General features: G+C 39.7%; 1 protein-coding gene across 1 annotated transcript in view; it reads left to right on the forward strand.

Moving 5' to 3' along the window:
• Positions 1-18,638, forward strand: part of EIF4E (eukaryotic translation initiation factor 4E) — a gene marked incomplete at its 5' end in the record, with an annotated part of 50,206 nt that overhangs the window by 28,060 nt on the left and 3,508 nt on the right. Inside the window, 5 exon segments of the mRNA XM_006152176.3 lie at positions 300-406; positions 10,884-10,979; positions 15,623-15,686; positions 16,340-16,453; positions 18,269-18,408. Coding sequence (XP_006152238.2) covers positions 300-406; positions 10,884-10,979; positions 15,623-15,686; positions 16,340-16,453; positions 18,269-18,408 — 521 coding nt within the window.

The raw sequence follows: 18,638 nt of genomic DNA on the forward strand, positions 1-18,638 counted from the left end.
TACTCTGTCGCATGGACTATGACAATCTTCCTGATATTAAAAAAATACAAGTGGGAGTATAACTGTGTATAACCATGTGGGTATACAACTATTTTTAAATGTTAAAAATTTTTGTTCTTAATTAAGAATACTAGATTGGAGACTCTGCTTCTTAGAGATTTATCTATGGTCTATTTTATGAGATGACCTCTAATTCCTTCTCCTTAAAAAGATTATCAACATATTGATTCCACTTTAAGAGTATTGCTATCATAGGTAATGTTAATTTTAAAATAATGTTTTATATTATTTTCTGCCAGGAAACCACCCCTACCCCTAATCCCCCACCTACAGAAGAGGAGAAAACAGAATCTAATCAGGAGGTTGCTAACCCAGAACACTATATTAAACATCCTCTACAGAACAGGTAAGCTTTCTGTTATACCTAGGTTTTCTAGGCAACGAGGTCAATAGTGAACAGGGCAGATTTGAAGGGGCAAGTTAAATGAGACTAGTTTTAATTGTGCTAAGATGGAGGGTTCCATTTTTAGTTGAATAACTCATGACTAGCAAACTGGTTTTATTTATTTATTTTTTTTGGGTAAATTTATTATTATTTTAAAGTTTGTTTATTTATCTAACAGATAGAGATAGGCACCCCCAACAAACTTTGATTAAGGGTGCATGTGCTCAGTGAGGTTCTGGGATGTGAACCTAGGACCTTTCTCATGTGGGTCTAGTTGTGTTAGTGCTATGCCACTATCTGGTCCCATAAGCAATTTTATATGTAAGTCTTAAGCTCTGAAAGAACTAGGTAAGAGGTTTATTTGAACTCCATCAGTATTGGTGGTAATTGAAACCACAGTAGTAAATTAATTCTCTCTCTCTCTCTCTCTCATTTTTAATTGCCAGAGGCCATCTGTGATCTCCAGAGACAGACAGATAGGGAGAGGGAGAAAGCACCCTCAGTGGGGCTATGGTGTGGTCACATTGCAGTTCCTTCTTCACTTCTTTCGGTTTTTTTGAGGGGGCTTTGGGCACACATGCTTGTACCCAGTGTGCTTTTTCAGAACTCTGGGGGCGAGAGTCAAACCACAGTTGGCCATGTGGGATCTGGCTCCCTTAACCACTAGGCTACAAGGCTGGTCCAGTAAATTAGTTCCTTAAGGAGAAATGAACTTGGGATAGATGACTGGAATAGCAGGATTTAAAGGGGTATCTGTTGAAGAAGAATGCCTGTGATGGATAGAGACCATATAAAGTAGGACAGCATAGTAGTCATAGAAACCAAGAAAATGGTGTGTTCTAACGATAGCGTGGTCAGTAGCATGTGTGTCAGAAAAGTCAAATAAAGCAAGGTCTCAAAATATACATTGGATTGAACAATTTAAAAAAGTCCTTGCTGACATTTTTTAGAACCATATAGAGGATGGAGAAGAGGCACTGAGGCAGTTAGAAGAGTTAGCAGGTTGATTATCCAGGAATGTGCAGAGCAGTACCCGGTATCAGAGTGGAGGGATGTGGAGTCTAGAGATAGCATGGTTTGTATTTAGGAGACAGACAAGGTAGAAGGGGAAAAGGGAGAGATTAAGGTGAGTTCACGCTTGAAAAATTTCTTCCTTTTATGAGAGAGAGACAGAGTCCCCCCGACAGCCTGCAGTGATCTGCTCCCCCAGCCTTTGCAGCTAGCCACGGTCAGGGCACACGTGCGGGCACTCCTGGCGCAAACCCCATGCTTTCCCATGTGTGAGCAGCACCATCGGCCTGTGCCGCTTCGGCTGGGCCTGGCCGAGCTAAGTTCTTTTTATAGTTCATAATGTGGAAGGCAGTTCCTGGTATATTTATATTTTCACTAGTAGTTTTTCTGGGTTATATGATGAAAATTAATTGAATCCACTGGAAATTGATGGTAGGAAAAAAGTGGTACCTCAGAAACATTGTACAAATCTGAAGGGATGAAAATTGGAATTAGCTTGAAGGGACTTAAAGTATTTCAGTTCTTTTCATCTTTTTCTTTTTATTTTTTAATTTATTTATTGATAGTTGTAGGGCTGATATTTTTCCCCCCTTTTATTTTGCTAAGACTACTGACTGGAGAGAGGAGAGAGAAAGTGAGACAGCACTTCGCAGAGGCGATGGCTGTGCCACAGTCCCTTCCCTGTTCTCTTGGGATTTGGGCATTCATGCTTATGCTCCTGGAAGGTTCTTCACGTCTGGAACTCGAACTGGGTAGTTGGCCATGTGTGATCCAGCCACCTTAAGCACTATGCTACTGCCTGGCCTCAGGGTAGAAATCTTTTACTCTGTCTACTTGAGAGAACCCACAAGCTTGTTTATATTGCATTGTCAGAAAAGTAATTATGTATTTTTTTCTGTGCAAAAATATATCATGACTTTTCCAACAATCCAATAATTTAATTTTATTTATTAAAAAATGTTCTTCTTTTATGGCCTTAGTATTTTTTTTAAGAGGTTTTTGCTATAGGGCGCCTCACCAGAAAGACAGAGAGCGAGAGAGAGAGAGACAGAAAGCGAGAAATCACCTCCCAGGGGGATGGCCACACCGCAGTCTCCTCCATTCTCTTCTCAGGATCTTGCCCAGCGTGAGTTTAAGCTACCAGGTCCAGGACTCGAATCACGGTCAGCTATGTGGGAGTCCAGCGACATAGCCATTACACCAACTGCTGGTCCCAGTATTTTTTTTTTTTTAACCTTTCCTTCATTTATGGTAGACCTTTGACATAACAGTCTAAAACATGTTTGAATTTTCTTACAGGAGATGATGTGGTTCAGTATATCATCCAATGAGGAACAAGCTAGGTTTTTTAAATTGTCAGAGGATAGGCCCATGCACTTGCCAGAGAGGTACAGGAAGACAGAAAGAGGAAAACAGTACCCTATAAATGAGTATGGTCACTTTGCAATCCCTTTTCCATTTTGCTCTCTTGTTGAGACCCTTGGACACATGAACATGACTTTTTTTTCTTTTTTTTTAAGAATTATTTATTTTATTTTATTTTATTCATTCATTCATTCATTTATTTTAATTTGACCAGAAAGACACAGAGAGAGAGTGAGAGAGGGAAAGTGAGAAAGCAAGCCACCAGGTCTGAGACTCGAACCGTGGTCGACCATGTGGGAATCCAGCACCCTTATCCACCACGCCACTTGCTGGCCCCAGACATGTATATTCTTCAAGCCACCAGAGCCAGATTCAAACCTCCGTTGGCCATGTGGGATCCAGCTTCTTTAACCACTATGCACCAGGGCTGGCCCAGGACAAATGAGGATTGCCGTGTACTGGGACATCAAAGGTCAGGTTGTCCATAGAGGGTAAAATCCTTCCTCAGGAAAGCAGGGATCCAAATGTATTAAGTTGAAAGACTGGTTGGTGGTAACTTCATATACTTCAGCCTGACAGTAGCACTAGAACTCTAAGTATTTTTTTCCATGTTTTCATTGGTTTAATCTTCTAGCTGTCTGAGAGCATAGTTTCTTGGTATTGCTATTATTGTGGGGAGAAGTAATTAAACGGTATATTCCTCATAACTTGGACAAAATCTGAGAAGAGATTCCTGAAAAGTGTCTTTTTTAACTCTCTATTTTTTAAATAATGATTTTATTTTACTTTATTTGAAAGAGAGCAAGACAGAGAGAGAGAAAAAAAAAGAAAGAGAAAACAAGAAAAAAAGCCGTCAGGTCTGTCAGGTCTGGGACTGGAACTGGAGGTCAGCCATGTAGGACTCCAGTGTCCCCAACCACCCCGCCATCTACTGGCCCGAAGGTATCTTTGTAGGTACACTGATTAAGTCTAAAATGAAGCCTCTGGAGTTGTCAATTTCTCTATAAATTCTACTTTTTGTGTAAAATAAGTAACATTTAGAGAAATATATATTTTTAAAGAGATTTTTGCTACAGGGCATGTACACTCGCCAGAAAGACAGAGAGAGACAGAGAGACAGAAAGCAAGAAATCACCCCCAGGGGGGGAGGCCATGCTGCAATCCCTTCTCCTCCATTCTCCTCTCGGGATCTTGGGCACGCACGCACACGCACCCGGCGTGAGTTTAAGCCACTGGGTCTGGGACTCGAACTGTGGTTGACTACATGGGAGTCCAGCAACATAGCCATTATGGCAACTGCTAGCCCCAAGATAGATATATATATATATAGATTATCTTATTTTAAATTTATTATTTTCTAGTTTGATCAGAGAGAGAGAGAGAGAGAAATCCACCAGGACTTGAACCACGGTTACTCATGTGGGAGTCTAGCACCTTTAACCACCATGCCACCTGCCGACCCCTACATTTGGAGAAATATTATAAGATGCTTTTGGTTTTAAGTTTAGCTGTGTTCTCATTATTAACTGTTCATAAGTGCTGCAGACTAATATGTTTTCTTAAAAAAAGAACCCATGGTAATTGTTAAGAAAGATTAATCATATAAGTGCATAAACTTACAGTTTCCTGCTTTCTCAAATATCCTCTTCCGGGACCAGCAGTTAGCGTAATGGCTATGTCGCTGGACTCCCACGTAGTCGACTGCCGTTCGAGTCCCGAACCCAGTGGCTTAAACTCACGCCGGGCGCGTGTGCGTGTGTGCCCAAGATCCCGAGAGGAAAATGGAGGAGAAGGGATTGCGATGTGGCCGGCCCCCCCGGGGGGTGATGTCTCGCTTTCTATCTCTCTGTCTCTGTCTGTCTGGCGAGTGCACGCGTCCTATAGAAAAAAACCTCTCCAAAAAAAAAAACAAACCTCTTCCCAGTTTACTTTTCTCCACTCCCCAGAGTAGTTGATAATAAATTTGACTGTCTTTCTCCAGAGCTGGGCATATTTATGCTATTTTATACAAATGACCATACTATTGACTTTTTGTTATGTTTGCAGATTTTGCCTCATTGTTACTGCCTTCTGTTATGTGACTGGACAGTCATATATTTTATCAGACTTACATTAATGGGTATTTTGTTTCTATTTATAGAGTTCTGCAATTATATCGTTACCTGTATTTATACTTTGTGGTAGTATAGGCTAAGTCTTGATATTTTCTATGTCAAAGACTACCCTTTGGGACCAGCAGGTGGCGTGGTGGTTAAGGTGCTGGACAGTCCCACATGGCCGACCATGGTTCGAGTACCGGACCGGGTGGCTTCCTCTCTCACTTTCCCTCTCTCTTTCCTCTTCTGTGTCTCTCGCTGGTCAAATTGAAATAAATGAGTGAATAAATAAAATTAAATAAATAATTGTTAAAAAATTAAAAAAAAAAGACTGCCCTTTAACAGCCTTTGCTGAAACCACCAAATTATTCTCCTTATTAGCGTAGACTCTTAATAGTTCATGGGTTTTTAGTTTCTTATCCTTGTCAACTGATATGTATCTTTTAAATAGTTATCTGTTTGATTCTAGTCTGATTTGCGAAAACTGTCTTACTGTTTTTAATTCACATTTCTCTCATTGTAGTTTCAAACATTTTCATGCTATATTGGTCATTTGTGGTTTTATTTATATAGTCTGTTTAGTTCTTTGTTCAGTTTTTTCTTTTTTTAATTTGCCAGAGATTTTGTGCTTTCGCTGTAGAGAGAGAGTGAGAGAGAGAAAGCAAAAAAGCAACCCCCCTGGGGCATGGCACTCTGCATTCTCTTCTCCACCTCTCTTTCCTTTCAGGATTCTGGGCACGTGTACACAGCACGTACATTGTGATTTTTCAGGATGCCAGGTGTACTACTTGCTTGGTTGGCCATGTGGCATCCAGGCTATGAGCTGACTCTGTTTTTTCTTTTGAATAATCTTTAAAGTATATTTTGAAGTACTGTGCATTAGAGCTACTAACTTATCTGAGGCAGTGGATGTTGGGAATGTTAGGTAGAAATTGATTATTCAAGTCATTCGTGTTTTAACACTTTCTGTAGAATGTGTTATTTATAGATTTTAAAAAGCTTATTTATTTCTTTTATGAGAGAAAGGGACAGACAGACAGACAGGTCGGTACCCTACACAGGGTCTTGCCATACATGATCCTCCTCCCAGCCTCCCAACCAGCCCAGATCATGGGCACGTGCAGATAAGTCTGTCATGTTCCAGTTGACCCAGGATCTGAATCTGGGCCTCCCATGGAACTTCAGCATCACGTTGGGATTACCTTCCTACAACATCTGCTGTACACTGTGGCTCAGTCATTTTCTAGAGGATTTTAATTTTCACGTAGGCAGATACCACTGTGTTCTATGGCTTCTGGGTTTCTTGTCAGTTTTAGGAAAACTTGACCACATAATTTTTATTATTTTTAGTTGTGTGGGTTTTTTTTTTTTTCTTTTTTTTTTTTTTTTTTTTTTGCCTTAGGGTACATATGTTTGCCAGAGAGAGTGAGTGAGTGAGAGGGAAAGTGAGAGATCATCCCCCAGGGGGGTGATCATGCTGTAATCCCTTCTCCTTCATTCTTCTCCCTGGACCTTGGGTACATGTACACATACATATGCCTGGCATAATTTTCAAGCTACTGGGTCTGGGACTTGAACTGTGATTGGCCATGTGGGAGCCCAGGGATGTAATGTTATGCCATCTGCTGGCCCCACAGTTATCTTTTTAAAATAGTAATCTTTTACATGGCTGCATCCTGTTACATTTAAATCAGTAGTTCTCAAATGTTTGGTCTCATAACCCTTTTATACTTCTGAATAATTATTGAGTACTGTAGAGCCTTGATCATGTGCATTTTGATCTATTGCTATTTACTATGTTTTTAGAATAAATCATGGTAAGGCATTCATGTTCAGTGTAATTACACATTCATTCTTAAAGATTTTATGGCCACTCCTCATTTACCAGCTTACCTGTTTAATGACCACTGAGACTTGCCAACAATTCTCCAAGTGTGGGGTATTCCCTTCCTCAGTGTGTGGTTTCGGCATCTCCTTTCTCAGTCTTTCTTTACTCCTGCAGTCAGTAGTCACTTCTTGGGCATTCACAGTCACTGAGGACTACATGTTTCATTTATAAGTTTGTACTTTGTAGTGCACCTAGAATAGTGTTCTGAATGAAGAAAAATTACTACACCAGGTTTATTAGTATTGTTGTGGTGTGCCCTGTTACTGTTCCTTTCTGATACTTATCTAATGTATGCTTTTTGTATGGATAGAATTAGGTTATTCTAGTGTGGTGTATTACCTGATGTCTATTGAAAAAGTACATACCTTATGACTCCACAGCACATTATAAGACGCTCTCTTAAGCTTCTTGTTTAGCAGACCAGTTCACTGAATGAATTAGTTGTTGGAATGTAATTTGGTCATCAAGTGAGGAGTGCCTGTATAATTTTATGTGAAAATAAACCCAAGAAACTTAAGACTATATATTAATTTTAAAAGTCTATCACATGTTAACGTGTATAACATTCTAAAATGAAAATAGTTATTATTTGAAATAAAAAATTAAACTGAGGAATCTAGTTCTTTAAGTGCCTGATTTAATAGAAGTCAGCTGGATTTTCATAGCTTCTTCATTGTCTGTGGATGTAAGTTGTTTCTGTGGAAGTGTAAGAAGAAAATATGGCCTCCTTTTTTTGATTGCAAAAAGGAGACTTTCTGAAAAAAGGTTTAAATTTGCCAGAGGGCACATGCACCTGCCAGAGAGAGAAAGAGAGGGGGAGAGGAGAGAGGGAGAAGGACCCCCTCAGTGGGACATGGCCATGCCATGATCCCTTCTTCATTTCTCTATCCTGTTGGGATGTGGGACATATATGTGTGCACATGTGCCTGGTGTGTTTTTCATGCTGTTGCTGGGACTGAGATTCAAATCATAGTCAGTAATGGGAAATGATCTGGCTCCCTTAACCACTACTCCATGGTGCTGGCCAAATGAAAGCTCGCATTTTAATTGGCAGGCTGACTCTATTCATTTTTCAAGAAATAAACTATCATGTGTTAATAATTTTTTCAATAAAAATGGTGTTCTGTGAAAAAAGTGGCTAGTTCACCTCAAAATTCAGACCAAAGTTGTATTTTGTTACATAGTATTGGGTTATCAAAAAATTCATGATGGGGAACCAGCAGTTAGCGTAATGGCTATGTTGCTGGACTCCCTAGTAGTCGACCGCAGTTCGCGTCCCAGACCTGGTGGCTTAAAACTCACGCCAGGCACATATGCGTGCGTGCCCAAGATCCCGAGAGGAGAATGGAGGAGAAGGGATCGCGGCATGACCATCCCCCCTGGGGGGGTGATTTCTCTCTCTCTGTCTCTATTCTCTCTCTGTCTGGCGAGCGCACGTGCCCTATAGCGAAAATCCCCCCCCCCCCCAAAAAAAAAGTCATGATGCATTTTTGCACAGAAAAACGAAAAATTTGTCATGACTTTTCCGATGGCCCAATAGTAGAAATATTTTTCCTGCAGGATTTGGAAAGACATGTAAACAAATTTAAATATAATGAAATTAGTAATTTTTATTCATGAAGAGTATTCTTTTTTCTCAAGTTTATTTATTTCTTCCATGAGTGTGTGTATGCGTGTGAGAAAGAGAGAGAGAGAGAGACCACACCCCCGATAGGACCTTGATGTAATATGCACACCCAGCCCTTCCCAGCCCTGGTCACAGGCACACAGGAGCCCAGTGTACTCAAGAAGGTCTGCAGAGGCAAACTTGGAACCTTCCCGTCTAGGTCCGCCCCACAGATCGTAGTATTTTACTGAGGTTTGCTGCCCTGCTTCTCTCTGGCGGCTTAGAAACTGAGGTTTCTGTTCGAGTTGGTGATGCTGAAGGCTATAGTAACAGCCAGTGCAGGTTGGTGCTGCTGTTTTCATTCTTGCTAAGGCACCAGCAGATTTACTCTCCATTGCTTTTCACCATTAATGCAACAAACGTCAACACAGTGAAAATTGAAATAATTTCTTAGCATTATTTGGAAAAAAGATCTTGGGCTCCTGGAGGGATCTACAAACCGCACTTTGAGAACTGCTGGTTTATTTATTTATTTATTTATATTTTTTTTGGGGGGGGGAGAGATTTTCACTGTAGGGTGCGTGCGCTCGCCAGACAGACAGAGAAAGACATAGAGACAGAAAGCGAGAAATCACCCCCCAGGGGGGATGGTCACGCCGCAATCCCTTCTCCATTCTCCTCTCGGGATCTTGGGCACGCACGCACACGCGCCCGGCGTGAGTTTTAAGCCACCGGGCCCGGGACACGAACCGCGGTCGACTACGTGGGAGTCCAGCGACATAGCCATTACGCTAACTGCTGGTTCCCTGGTTTATTTTTTATATATCTATTTATTTATTTAAATTTATTCACTGTACATCTTTATAGAAGTGCTGATTTAAACAGTTTGTTGTAGGTACTTAAACTGTTTCCAGAATTTCTAAAATTAAAAGCATTCTTTGAAAACATTTTTGCTTAGATATTAATTTTTTTTGCATTGCCAGAGGGCACATGTGCCTGTCTAAGCAAATGTGAGAAAGCATCCCCAACTGAGTCTTATTAATGCTACAATCTCTCTTCTTCCAGTTCTCTGTCCTATGAGGATTTGGGGCACCCGTACACATGCGCTTGGTGTGTTTTGCCACTGAGGCGGAATTCAGACTGCTGTTGGTCATGTGGGATTTGCCACTAGTGCAGTCAGTCATGGGGCATCTGCTTCCAATGCTCAGCCCTTAACACTGCTCTATGGGGCTCTTTCCCCATTATTTTTAAATGTAAATCTTTATGCTAACAGCTGGCTGCATTTAAAAATAATTGTTACAGGACATGTACACTCACCAGAGACAGACGGGGTGTGGGGGAGTGAGAAAGCATCCCTCCCAAGGAGAGGGTGATGGCCACACTGCAGTCTTTTGCCTCCTTTCTCTTCTCAGGCATGCATGTACTCGCACCTGGACATACTCGTGCAGCATTACACAGTCCCTTTGTTATTTTCCCAGTATGAGTTTGAGTAAATACAGAATCATATTTAATAGTCTTCCTCTTTCCTAGCACTTCCAATTCTTCTCAGCTAATACAGTCGTGTGGTCATGGTGTGTTCTGAGTAACGTGCTGTCAGATGCTCTCGTGGGAACTCTCATAGTATGTGCTTACGGAAACCTTACACTGAAGCCACATTGTATCGCCTGCACGCCCTTATGGGACCACTGTAGTGTGTGCGTCCATGTCTGTCTGAATATCGTTATGTGGCACACGATCACCTTTTTGTCCCTCTGACAATTCCACTTCCCTGTTCCTTGCCTTCTCCTCTATGTTAACTGCTTCCGGTTTTGTTTTTCTTACATAGCTCTGCGTGTTTTCTCTCTGTCATCACTCTTGGCACTCTGTAATGGTCTTATTTTGGGTACATTCTTATGAATTTCCCTGAGTGATGAACTTCAGTGGATCTCAGTAGCAGAGAGTGTTACATAGCAAGAATAAAGTACATACTCTTTAAATGAGAGTAATAGAGAAAAGTACTCATTGTTTGCCAATAACGTAAAAAGTAACATTGTTTGCAACTACCGTTAAATTTTAAGTGTACAATTTAGTAATTTAAGTACATTCCCAATTTTGTATACCCCATCTCCAGAATTTTCTTAGGCATCAAAATTAACACTATCCATTTAATACCAGCTTCCAATTTTATCATGTCCCAGGCTCCTTGCAACCCCATTCTGCTGCTTGTCTCTCCACTAGGTATCTCCTATAAGTGGAAACATTTATGTCATTTTTGTGACAGAAATGCTTGTTTCATGTAGAATTATGTTCTTAGCCTTTATGTTGTATCAAGTATCAGATTTTTTCCCCTGGAAGGCTTACTAATAGCCCATTATATGTTAATGCTGCATTTTGTTTATTTATCTGTTTATAGACATTTGGTTTACTTCTACTTTTTGGATATTGTGAATAATGTTGACATGAACTACCACTCTTTTACTCTTTTATTTTTAGATGGGCACTCTGGTTTTTTAAAAATGACAAGAGCAAAACTTGGCAAGCAAACCTTCGACTGATCTCTAAGTTTGATACTGTTGAAGACTTTTGGGCGTAAGTAACATTTTAGGATACCATTTGTTTTTTTCGTTGTGTAGTGTTTCATTTTAAGTCAGAGTTGTAAAACAAATGCTGAAGTGAGCAGTTAATGAACATTCATCTATAAGGCACTGCCTTTTATGTTTTCCATCTCCTCAGAAATGTTTACATTGCTATTCTACCTCAACAGTTTTAGAAAGCTACAATGTTGTCATTCTATAGGTCTAAAGATTCTTTATTCCTTGTCTAAGATACTCTATTTGAGAATCCTTATGGCCCCTAGAAATTTTGACAACTGATTGGAACTTGTTCCCCTTTTTGGTTGCCTAGATACCTTTTGTCTGAGTATTACTGGGTATTTTAGAGCATCATCGGATGTCCTTTCTGCAAACTCTTTACAGTGCAATACATGAAAATTCCTGTTCGGGGTTTTAAGATATCAAAGGCTGCATTATTTAAAATTCAGGGTTTAAATGACAATACCTGTGATGATAGTTTATTGATTTCATTATACTTTGTGATCAACTTCAAAATAGTGGAAGTGCTTCTGAGATTTTGTTTCCGGTTTAACCAGCAGTTAAGAGTTGGGATCATAAACTTTCCCTTGTTTTCAAAATAAAATGTTTAATGGTAAAGTCTTTTAAAAGGATTTTATTTTTAATTACTGCACGAGGGCATGTACATGTGTGGAGTGGTATGGGAAAGAAAGAGAAGCATCCCCCCAAGGGGCGTGGTCACACTCGGTCCTTTTTCTTCCGTTCCTCCTTTCTGTCAGGATGTTAGCACGCGGACACATGTATCCGGCTTAGTTTTTCAAGCTGCTAAAGCCAGGATTTGACTGCAGTTGGCCATTGTCTTCCTTGGAGAATGTAGAGAGAGATAATTGGAAACCATGAAAATGATGCTACTCTTAGGGGTTTTTTGTTTAGGTTTTTGCCATAGGGCGTGTGCACTCACAGGAGACAGACAGAGTGAGAAAATGCTCCCAGGGCAGATGGCAACTTCATAATTCTATCTCCCCCATTCTTCTCTCAGGATTTTGGGCATGCACGTGTAGGTGCCTGGCATGATTTTCAAGCCACTGGTCTGGGATTGAACTGTAACTGGCCTGTAGGAATCCAGCGCTTTAACCACCATGCGACCTGTTGGCCTCAGTTACTCTTCTGCTTTAATGTTACCTCCCGAGTATATTCTGCTCACACAGAGGAGTGGATTATGGTCAGAAAATTAATACACACGTATTTCCTAAGGGCAGAAACTGTTTATGTATTTAGCTATCTGTGTATATATTAGGAAAAATATGGTAAAGTTGTGACATTTTTTCTATGATTTCCTATGCAAAAATACATCATGATATTATCAACAGCCCAATCAAGCATTTTTGCCAGGCTGATCCTGTGGCCAAGTGATTGATGGAGCTGATTCCTACATGGTTGACTGTGGTTCGAATCCTGGCCCCTTGTGACTTGAACTCCCCAGGTGCTTGTGCACACATGCCCCTAGTTCCAGCAGTATTGAAAACTGGAAGAGGAGAGATTCTGATAGACCATACTCCACTGGGGAACTTTCTCCCTCTCGGTCATTATCTCTGATAGCACACACTCCCTCTGACTTAGAAACAGCACCAACAAAAATATTTATTCCAACACTTGGCCTGTAATAGACATGCTGTTTCATCACTGAAATAAAGCAAGGCATAGAATAATGAAGAAACCTGAACTTAAGAAACTAATCACCTACACAGGGATCACTTTTTATTGAAAGCGTTGACTTTTTTTTTATAATAAAAATTTAGACCTGCTAATTTTTAGGTCTTATTGTCTGGTTAAGCTAGGGTTATAATGCTTTGCTGCCTTTCAAAATAGGAAGTGTTTTATTTTTTTCTTCTCTAATTATGTTTATTCAAGATTCTTTTTTATTTATTTATTTAGAGAGAGTTTTGCTGTTGGGCACATGTGCTTGACAATGAGACAGAGAAAGTGAGAAATCACACACACACACACACACACACACCCTGGTGGCAGGGGAGGGATGCCCATGATGCAATCCCCTCTTCTCCATTCTCCTCTTAAGATTCTTGGGCATACACACACATGCTCCCAGCATGTGTTTCAAGCCACTGGGTCCAGAACTCGAACCACAGTTGACCATGTTGAAGTCCAGCATCTTAACCACTACACCACCTGCTTGGCCCTTCAAGATTCTTAAATAACTTAGTTTTATCACAAAAAAGGCACCTTATTCTACTAAGAGGGAAAAATATTAATCTTGAGTTCCTCTCTCCCAAATCAGATTTGCATTTACATAGTTTGTTTTTTTGCAGTTTACAAAACTGTATTTCTAGCTTGTTCTCCAGCTAGAACATTACTCCACACTTCAGTTATGCATAAGCAGCATTGCTCCATTGCAGATTTTTACACACTGGAGATTCGAAGGAATTCTTCAGTTTTCGGTACATATCTAAAGTCACTTCTTCCTTTCTCATTTTGTTTAAACAAATTTATTGTATGCAACTGTGAAATGCTTTTCTGTTTATTCAGTTATTGGGTTGTCGGAAAAGTCATGGCACATTTTTGCATAGAAAAGTGCAACATGACTTTTCCGATGACCCAATATACAGTCTTATGATTCTGTTTCAGTGTGCCATTACAAGTTTTCACTATGAATTCTCTTTTTTCTTTCTTTCCTTTTATTTTTATTTTGAAGAGATTTTTGCCTTAAGGTCTTTGCATTCATCAGAGAGAGAGAGAGACAGAGACCATGAGAGGGAAGATGACACATTGCTCCCCAGGGAGGATGGCCACACCTCAGTCCCTTCTCCTTCATTCCTCTCCTGGGATCTTGAGCATGTACATGCCTGCCATGATTTTCAAGCCACTGGATCTGGGACCTAAATCATGGTTGGCCACGTGGGAGTCCCGAACATAATCACTATGCCATCTGCTGGCCCTAGTTTTCTGAAGTAACTCACTTTAGAGCACCATGAAGGAGAAGCAGCCAAAAACTTCGAAGTGTTAGTCTTTTCAGTCCAGTCTGTGGCCTGGCTCAGCACATCGGCCTGTGTGCCCAAAATCCCAAAAGGAGAGAAAGGTGGAGGAGAGGGATTGTGGTGTGACCATCCCTCATGGTAGGGTGGGGTGTCTTCTCACTTTCCTTCTCACTCTCAGTTTCTCTCGCATACATATGTACCCTTTGGCCCAAAACAAACAAAGAAAAAAAAACAAAAAACAGGTATTATTTTTTTCCAGTTTGAATGGAATTGAAGGTTGCTACTCATTCATTTTATGAAATTAGTGGTGCTAATTCTCTAGTCACTGTTAATGTCTAGGCCTCTTTAGTTTCCTAGTGGAAGCTGTCATTGATAAAGTGGTTTGGGAAAAGTGATCATTAGAATTCAGCCTTATGTCATCTTAACACTGTCTCTCCCAAACTAGGTTTGTGTTTTTTTACACTACACAATATGCCCAAGGGTGCCAAATTCTTTCTTAAAATTCTGTCTGACTCAGCTAGATGTAGTGGCACCTGCCTATAGTCTTAGCTACTTGGGAGGCTAAGACAGGGAAGACAGTGAGTTTGAAGCTAGCCAAGGCAACATGGTGGACCTTTCTAACCGTAAAATGGGAGAAATAATTTCCTAAACCGAGTTAAGATAACACCAAGAGAACTCATCTGAGAATAATAGCTCAACCCATGGCTTGTAGACAGATTTTTAGTTAAGATCATGATTTCTGTCGTCTAATACTGGAGAAAGTGAAAGCATTTCTACTTCTGCCAATTTTGTAGCAACTTTGCTGTAAGATGTTAGGAATGCAAATGATCTAGCCTTCCCTCTTAAGGCAAGTGACTAAGTTATCTAAGGTATTATTCTATCATTTCAGTATTTTAGAACTGCCGATTCCAGGGTTCACCCCATATTTAAGTGTTTATTATCCCAAGGTGTAGAACTTGAAACTTTGTATATCTTTAAAAGCTCCTCTAGTGGTTATTGTACTAACCAGTAACAATTTGTCCTGTTTGTGAAACATGGGTTCTTTTTTTTTCTTTTAAGACTTAGTTGATTTATTTATTATTATTATTTTCACATGAATTTTGCCAGAGAACAAGAGGAAGAGTGAGAAAGCAAGCTGCCAAGTCCAGGACTTGAACTGGGGTTGGCCATGTGGGAATTTCAGCGCCTTAACCACCACACCACCTACTGGTCCCCATAGGTCGTTTCTATTCTTGGATCCCTATCAGGATAATGGTGTCAACTGTTTTGCCATGCAGTCTTGATGCTGAGGGAGTTCATCTTCTCTCTTGATTTATTTTTTAGTATGTTTATGAACGTACAAAACATTAGTATCCTATTTTTTCACCAGTTTAATGCAACCTTATACCTCTAGTCTCAGTTTTTATATAGATATATGTATGTATTGAGTTAACATCAAAATACACTTTTTCAGAATAAAACCATTACAAATGTTTTCTTGTAAATAGTATATTCATCAAAAGTTGATTCTCAACTTATTATTAACATGGCATTTCAGAAATTGATTCCTTAGAAAAAAGTAAGTAAACCTGAACTTAAGTATTCATTTGTCCTATTTCCTAAATGTTTATATATTTAGGCACCTAAACTCTGCATTCCATGTTCTTAATTATACTTTTCTTTTACCTAGTTTGTACAACCATATCCAGTTGTCTAGTAATTTAATGCCTGGCTGTGACTACTCACTTTTTAAGGTATGCCTAGTTAACGATTTCATATGTTTATTATAGGACTGGACAGTGCAGGTATTTATTAAGAAATCTTGCCACAAACTAGGAATGGTTTATACTGTGATGCTCAGTTTTATAATTAAATTGGCTTTACTGGGCTTTAGCATCAATATATTTTACTCTATTTATAGTATAATAGCAGAAAAAGCTTTACATTGTGGGTACATGCTGGTTGATTTTGATGAACTCCTTGATTACCCAATCTCTCCTTTATATAGTTAAGTAGACTGAGTTTGTCAGGTACTCTTAACATGGATCTTTGAGATATTTATGAGTGGAATTTATTAGGAGGGTGGGGAATTTATTAACTGTGGAATTTTATAATTTCTCCATGTATTTCCTATATAGGAACTTGCATAGCTTCTTAAAGGTATCTGTTACTCAAAAAGTTCAAGAACCTCCAAATCGGTGAAGCCTAAGATTTGGTAGTTAATAAATGACAGAGGCAGGACTGTAATCCTCATCTCATACTTCTGGCTTTCAGTCCTGTATGCTTTTGAAAAACTCTAGCAGTGGCAGTTCTGTGGGGAATTAAGTAAAAGTTGACGATGTTGCTTATTGCTTCTTGTGACCATCTCTCAAAGTCAAGGTAACAATGTTGTCTTCTAATCCTGTAGGACGGTATTGAGCCTATGTGGGAAGATGAGAAAAACAAACGGGGAGGACGATGGCTAATTACATTGAACAAACAGCAGAGACGAAGTGACCTCGATCGCTTTTGGCTAGAGACAGTAAGGTTTCAAAATTGTAAAGCTGTTTTAGAGGCACTGTTGGAAGACTGAAACTTAAGTTACATGACGTTTTACATTGTGCTGGTAGATTGCGCCTCAGCAGGCAGAGGCCACAGGAGAGGCCTGTGTTTGTTCTGGCCCGCCCAGAAGCTAGGCGAAGTGTCACTTGCCTATACTCTCAGCTATGTAAAAGCTGCGGTGAAAGGATCCGGGCACCATGAGATCTGTCTTAATAGAAAAAATACAGTAGGCGCTAATGGTGTCCACGATAGAAAATCAAAAGTCAGCAGTTATTTTTGTTCTAACGTGTGAACAAAAAGTACGTATGCGTCACGTACTAGTACAGTAAGACGCACACTACAAATGCGATACCAAGCGATTGGCAGTTGACTCTGACCTTCCACAGTAAGCTCATCCTTGTCATTTTAGAAATCTCAAAATTAACCTTACATTTGGTATAACTGAAGTTTTTGCAACCCACTCACAGCATTTCTATTTGTATTTCTAAACCTTTTATATCTATGAATCAAACAGTGGGATTGTTGCTTAGTACCATTCCGTTTCCATGTTCTGATGTAACCTAGAACTTCCTGAGACATATTAAATGGGAGATACTAGTAGTGTTTTCTTTAATCACAGGACTCCTAGCTTTTAGGAGCAGATTCAGAACTCACAGTGTCTTTTGTATCCCTAATGCTTGACACAGTGTTTTTTTGTTTTGTTTTGTTTTGTTTTATTTTTTTGTTTGTTTGTTTGTTTGGAGAGGTTTTTCACTGTAGGGCGCGTGTGCTCGCCAGACAGACAGAGAGAGAGAGAGAGAGAGAGAGAGAGAAAGCGAGAAATCACCCCCCAGAGGGGATGGCCACACCGCGATCCCTTCTCCTCCATTCTCCTCTTGAGATCTTGGGCATGCATGCACATGCACCTGGCGTGAGTTTAAGTCACTGGGTCCGGGACTCGAACTGCGGTTGACTACGTGGGAGTCCAGCGACATAGCCATTACGCTAACTGCTGGCTCCAAGTTTGTTTTTAGTTTTTAAAATAATTATTTTATTTTAACTTTACTGATTTATTTATTTTAATTTGACAGAGAGGGACATAGCGAGAGAAAAAGAGGCAAAGTGAGAAAGCAAACCACCAGGTCTGGGACTTGAACCGTGGTCAGCCATGTGGTAGTCCAGCATCCTTAATTAACCACCACACCACCTGCCGGCCCCTTGAATGATGGTTTTTAACATGAGAGTCTTGATTTTGCTTTTGAAGGAGATCATTTAGTAAGTGTCATTTTGGAGGTCCACATTAGAAAATCAGGACATTGCACCTTTGAGAGATGAAAAAGTTGTGGAGCTCGATGGCAGCTGGGTGCGCGCGATGGCCCCGAGCTGTGCGCATAGAAATGGTTTCAATGGTAGATTGTAGTGTACTTTTTATCACATAAAAACCACTGGCAGGTGTTCATGAAAAATGAGAATAAGAGGCAGTTAATTTAACCATTAGTAGCTGTTTCAGTTATTCAAATAATAGCTGTTTACTGGCAAATAAACAGAGTAAGTGACTACTGTTAACTAATTCAACTTCTGTGCATTTTCTCACACCTGCTGTCCAATTTGCTGAAAAAGTTCAAGCAATGTTTAATGTCCTTGATATTAAATAAACAAGTGGATTTTTTTTATAAAAAAAGATTAAGATCTATAAATCAATTTAGACATTTAAAACAATTCTTGGTTTAAAAAATCTACTTTTAGTTTGCATATATACAAAAACAGAAGAGATATTTGCAGTTCGATTTATTAAATACTGGGATTTTTTTTTAAGCTGCTGTGCCTTATTGGAGAATCTTTTGATGACTACAGTGATGACGTGTGTGGAGCTGTGGTTAATGTTAGAGCGAAAGGTGATAAGATAGCAATATGGACTACTGAATGTGAAAATAGAGAGGCTGTTACACATATAGGGTAAGTTCGCGCGTGGCCTTTGCGATATTAAATACCTAAAACCGGGAGTTCTTCTGCTTTTAGCTTTAGAAATACCTAGGTTTATAGATCGGTAATATCCTTTTTTTTTTTTTTTTCATGAACATTTTAATAGCTTTTCATTGCTTTGTTCTTCATGCTCTGAGTCTAAGTCACCTTTACCCCTCCTCCCATTTCTGTAAAATTGCTTACGTTTAGCAATGGAATATATA

The sequence above is a fragment of the Tupaia chinensis genome, unplaced genomic scaffold (assembly GCF_000334495.1).
Source record: "Tupaia chinensis unplaced genomic scaffold, TupChi_1.0 Scaffold000340_1, whole genome shotgun sequence".
Lineage (NCBI taxonomy): Eukaryota > Metazoa > Chordata > Mammalia > Scandentia > Tupaiidae > Tupaia > Tupaia belangeri.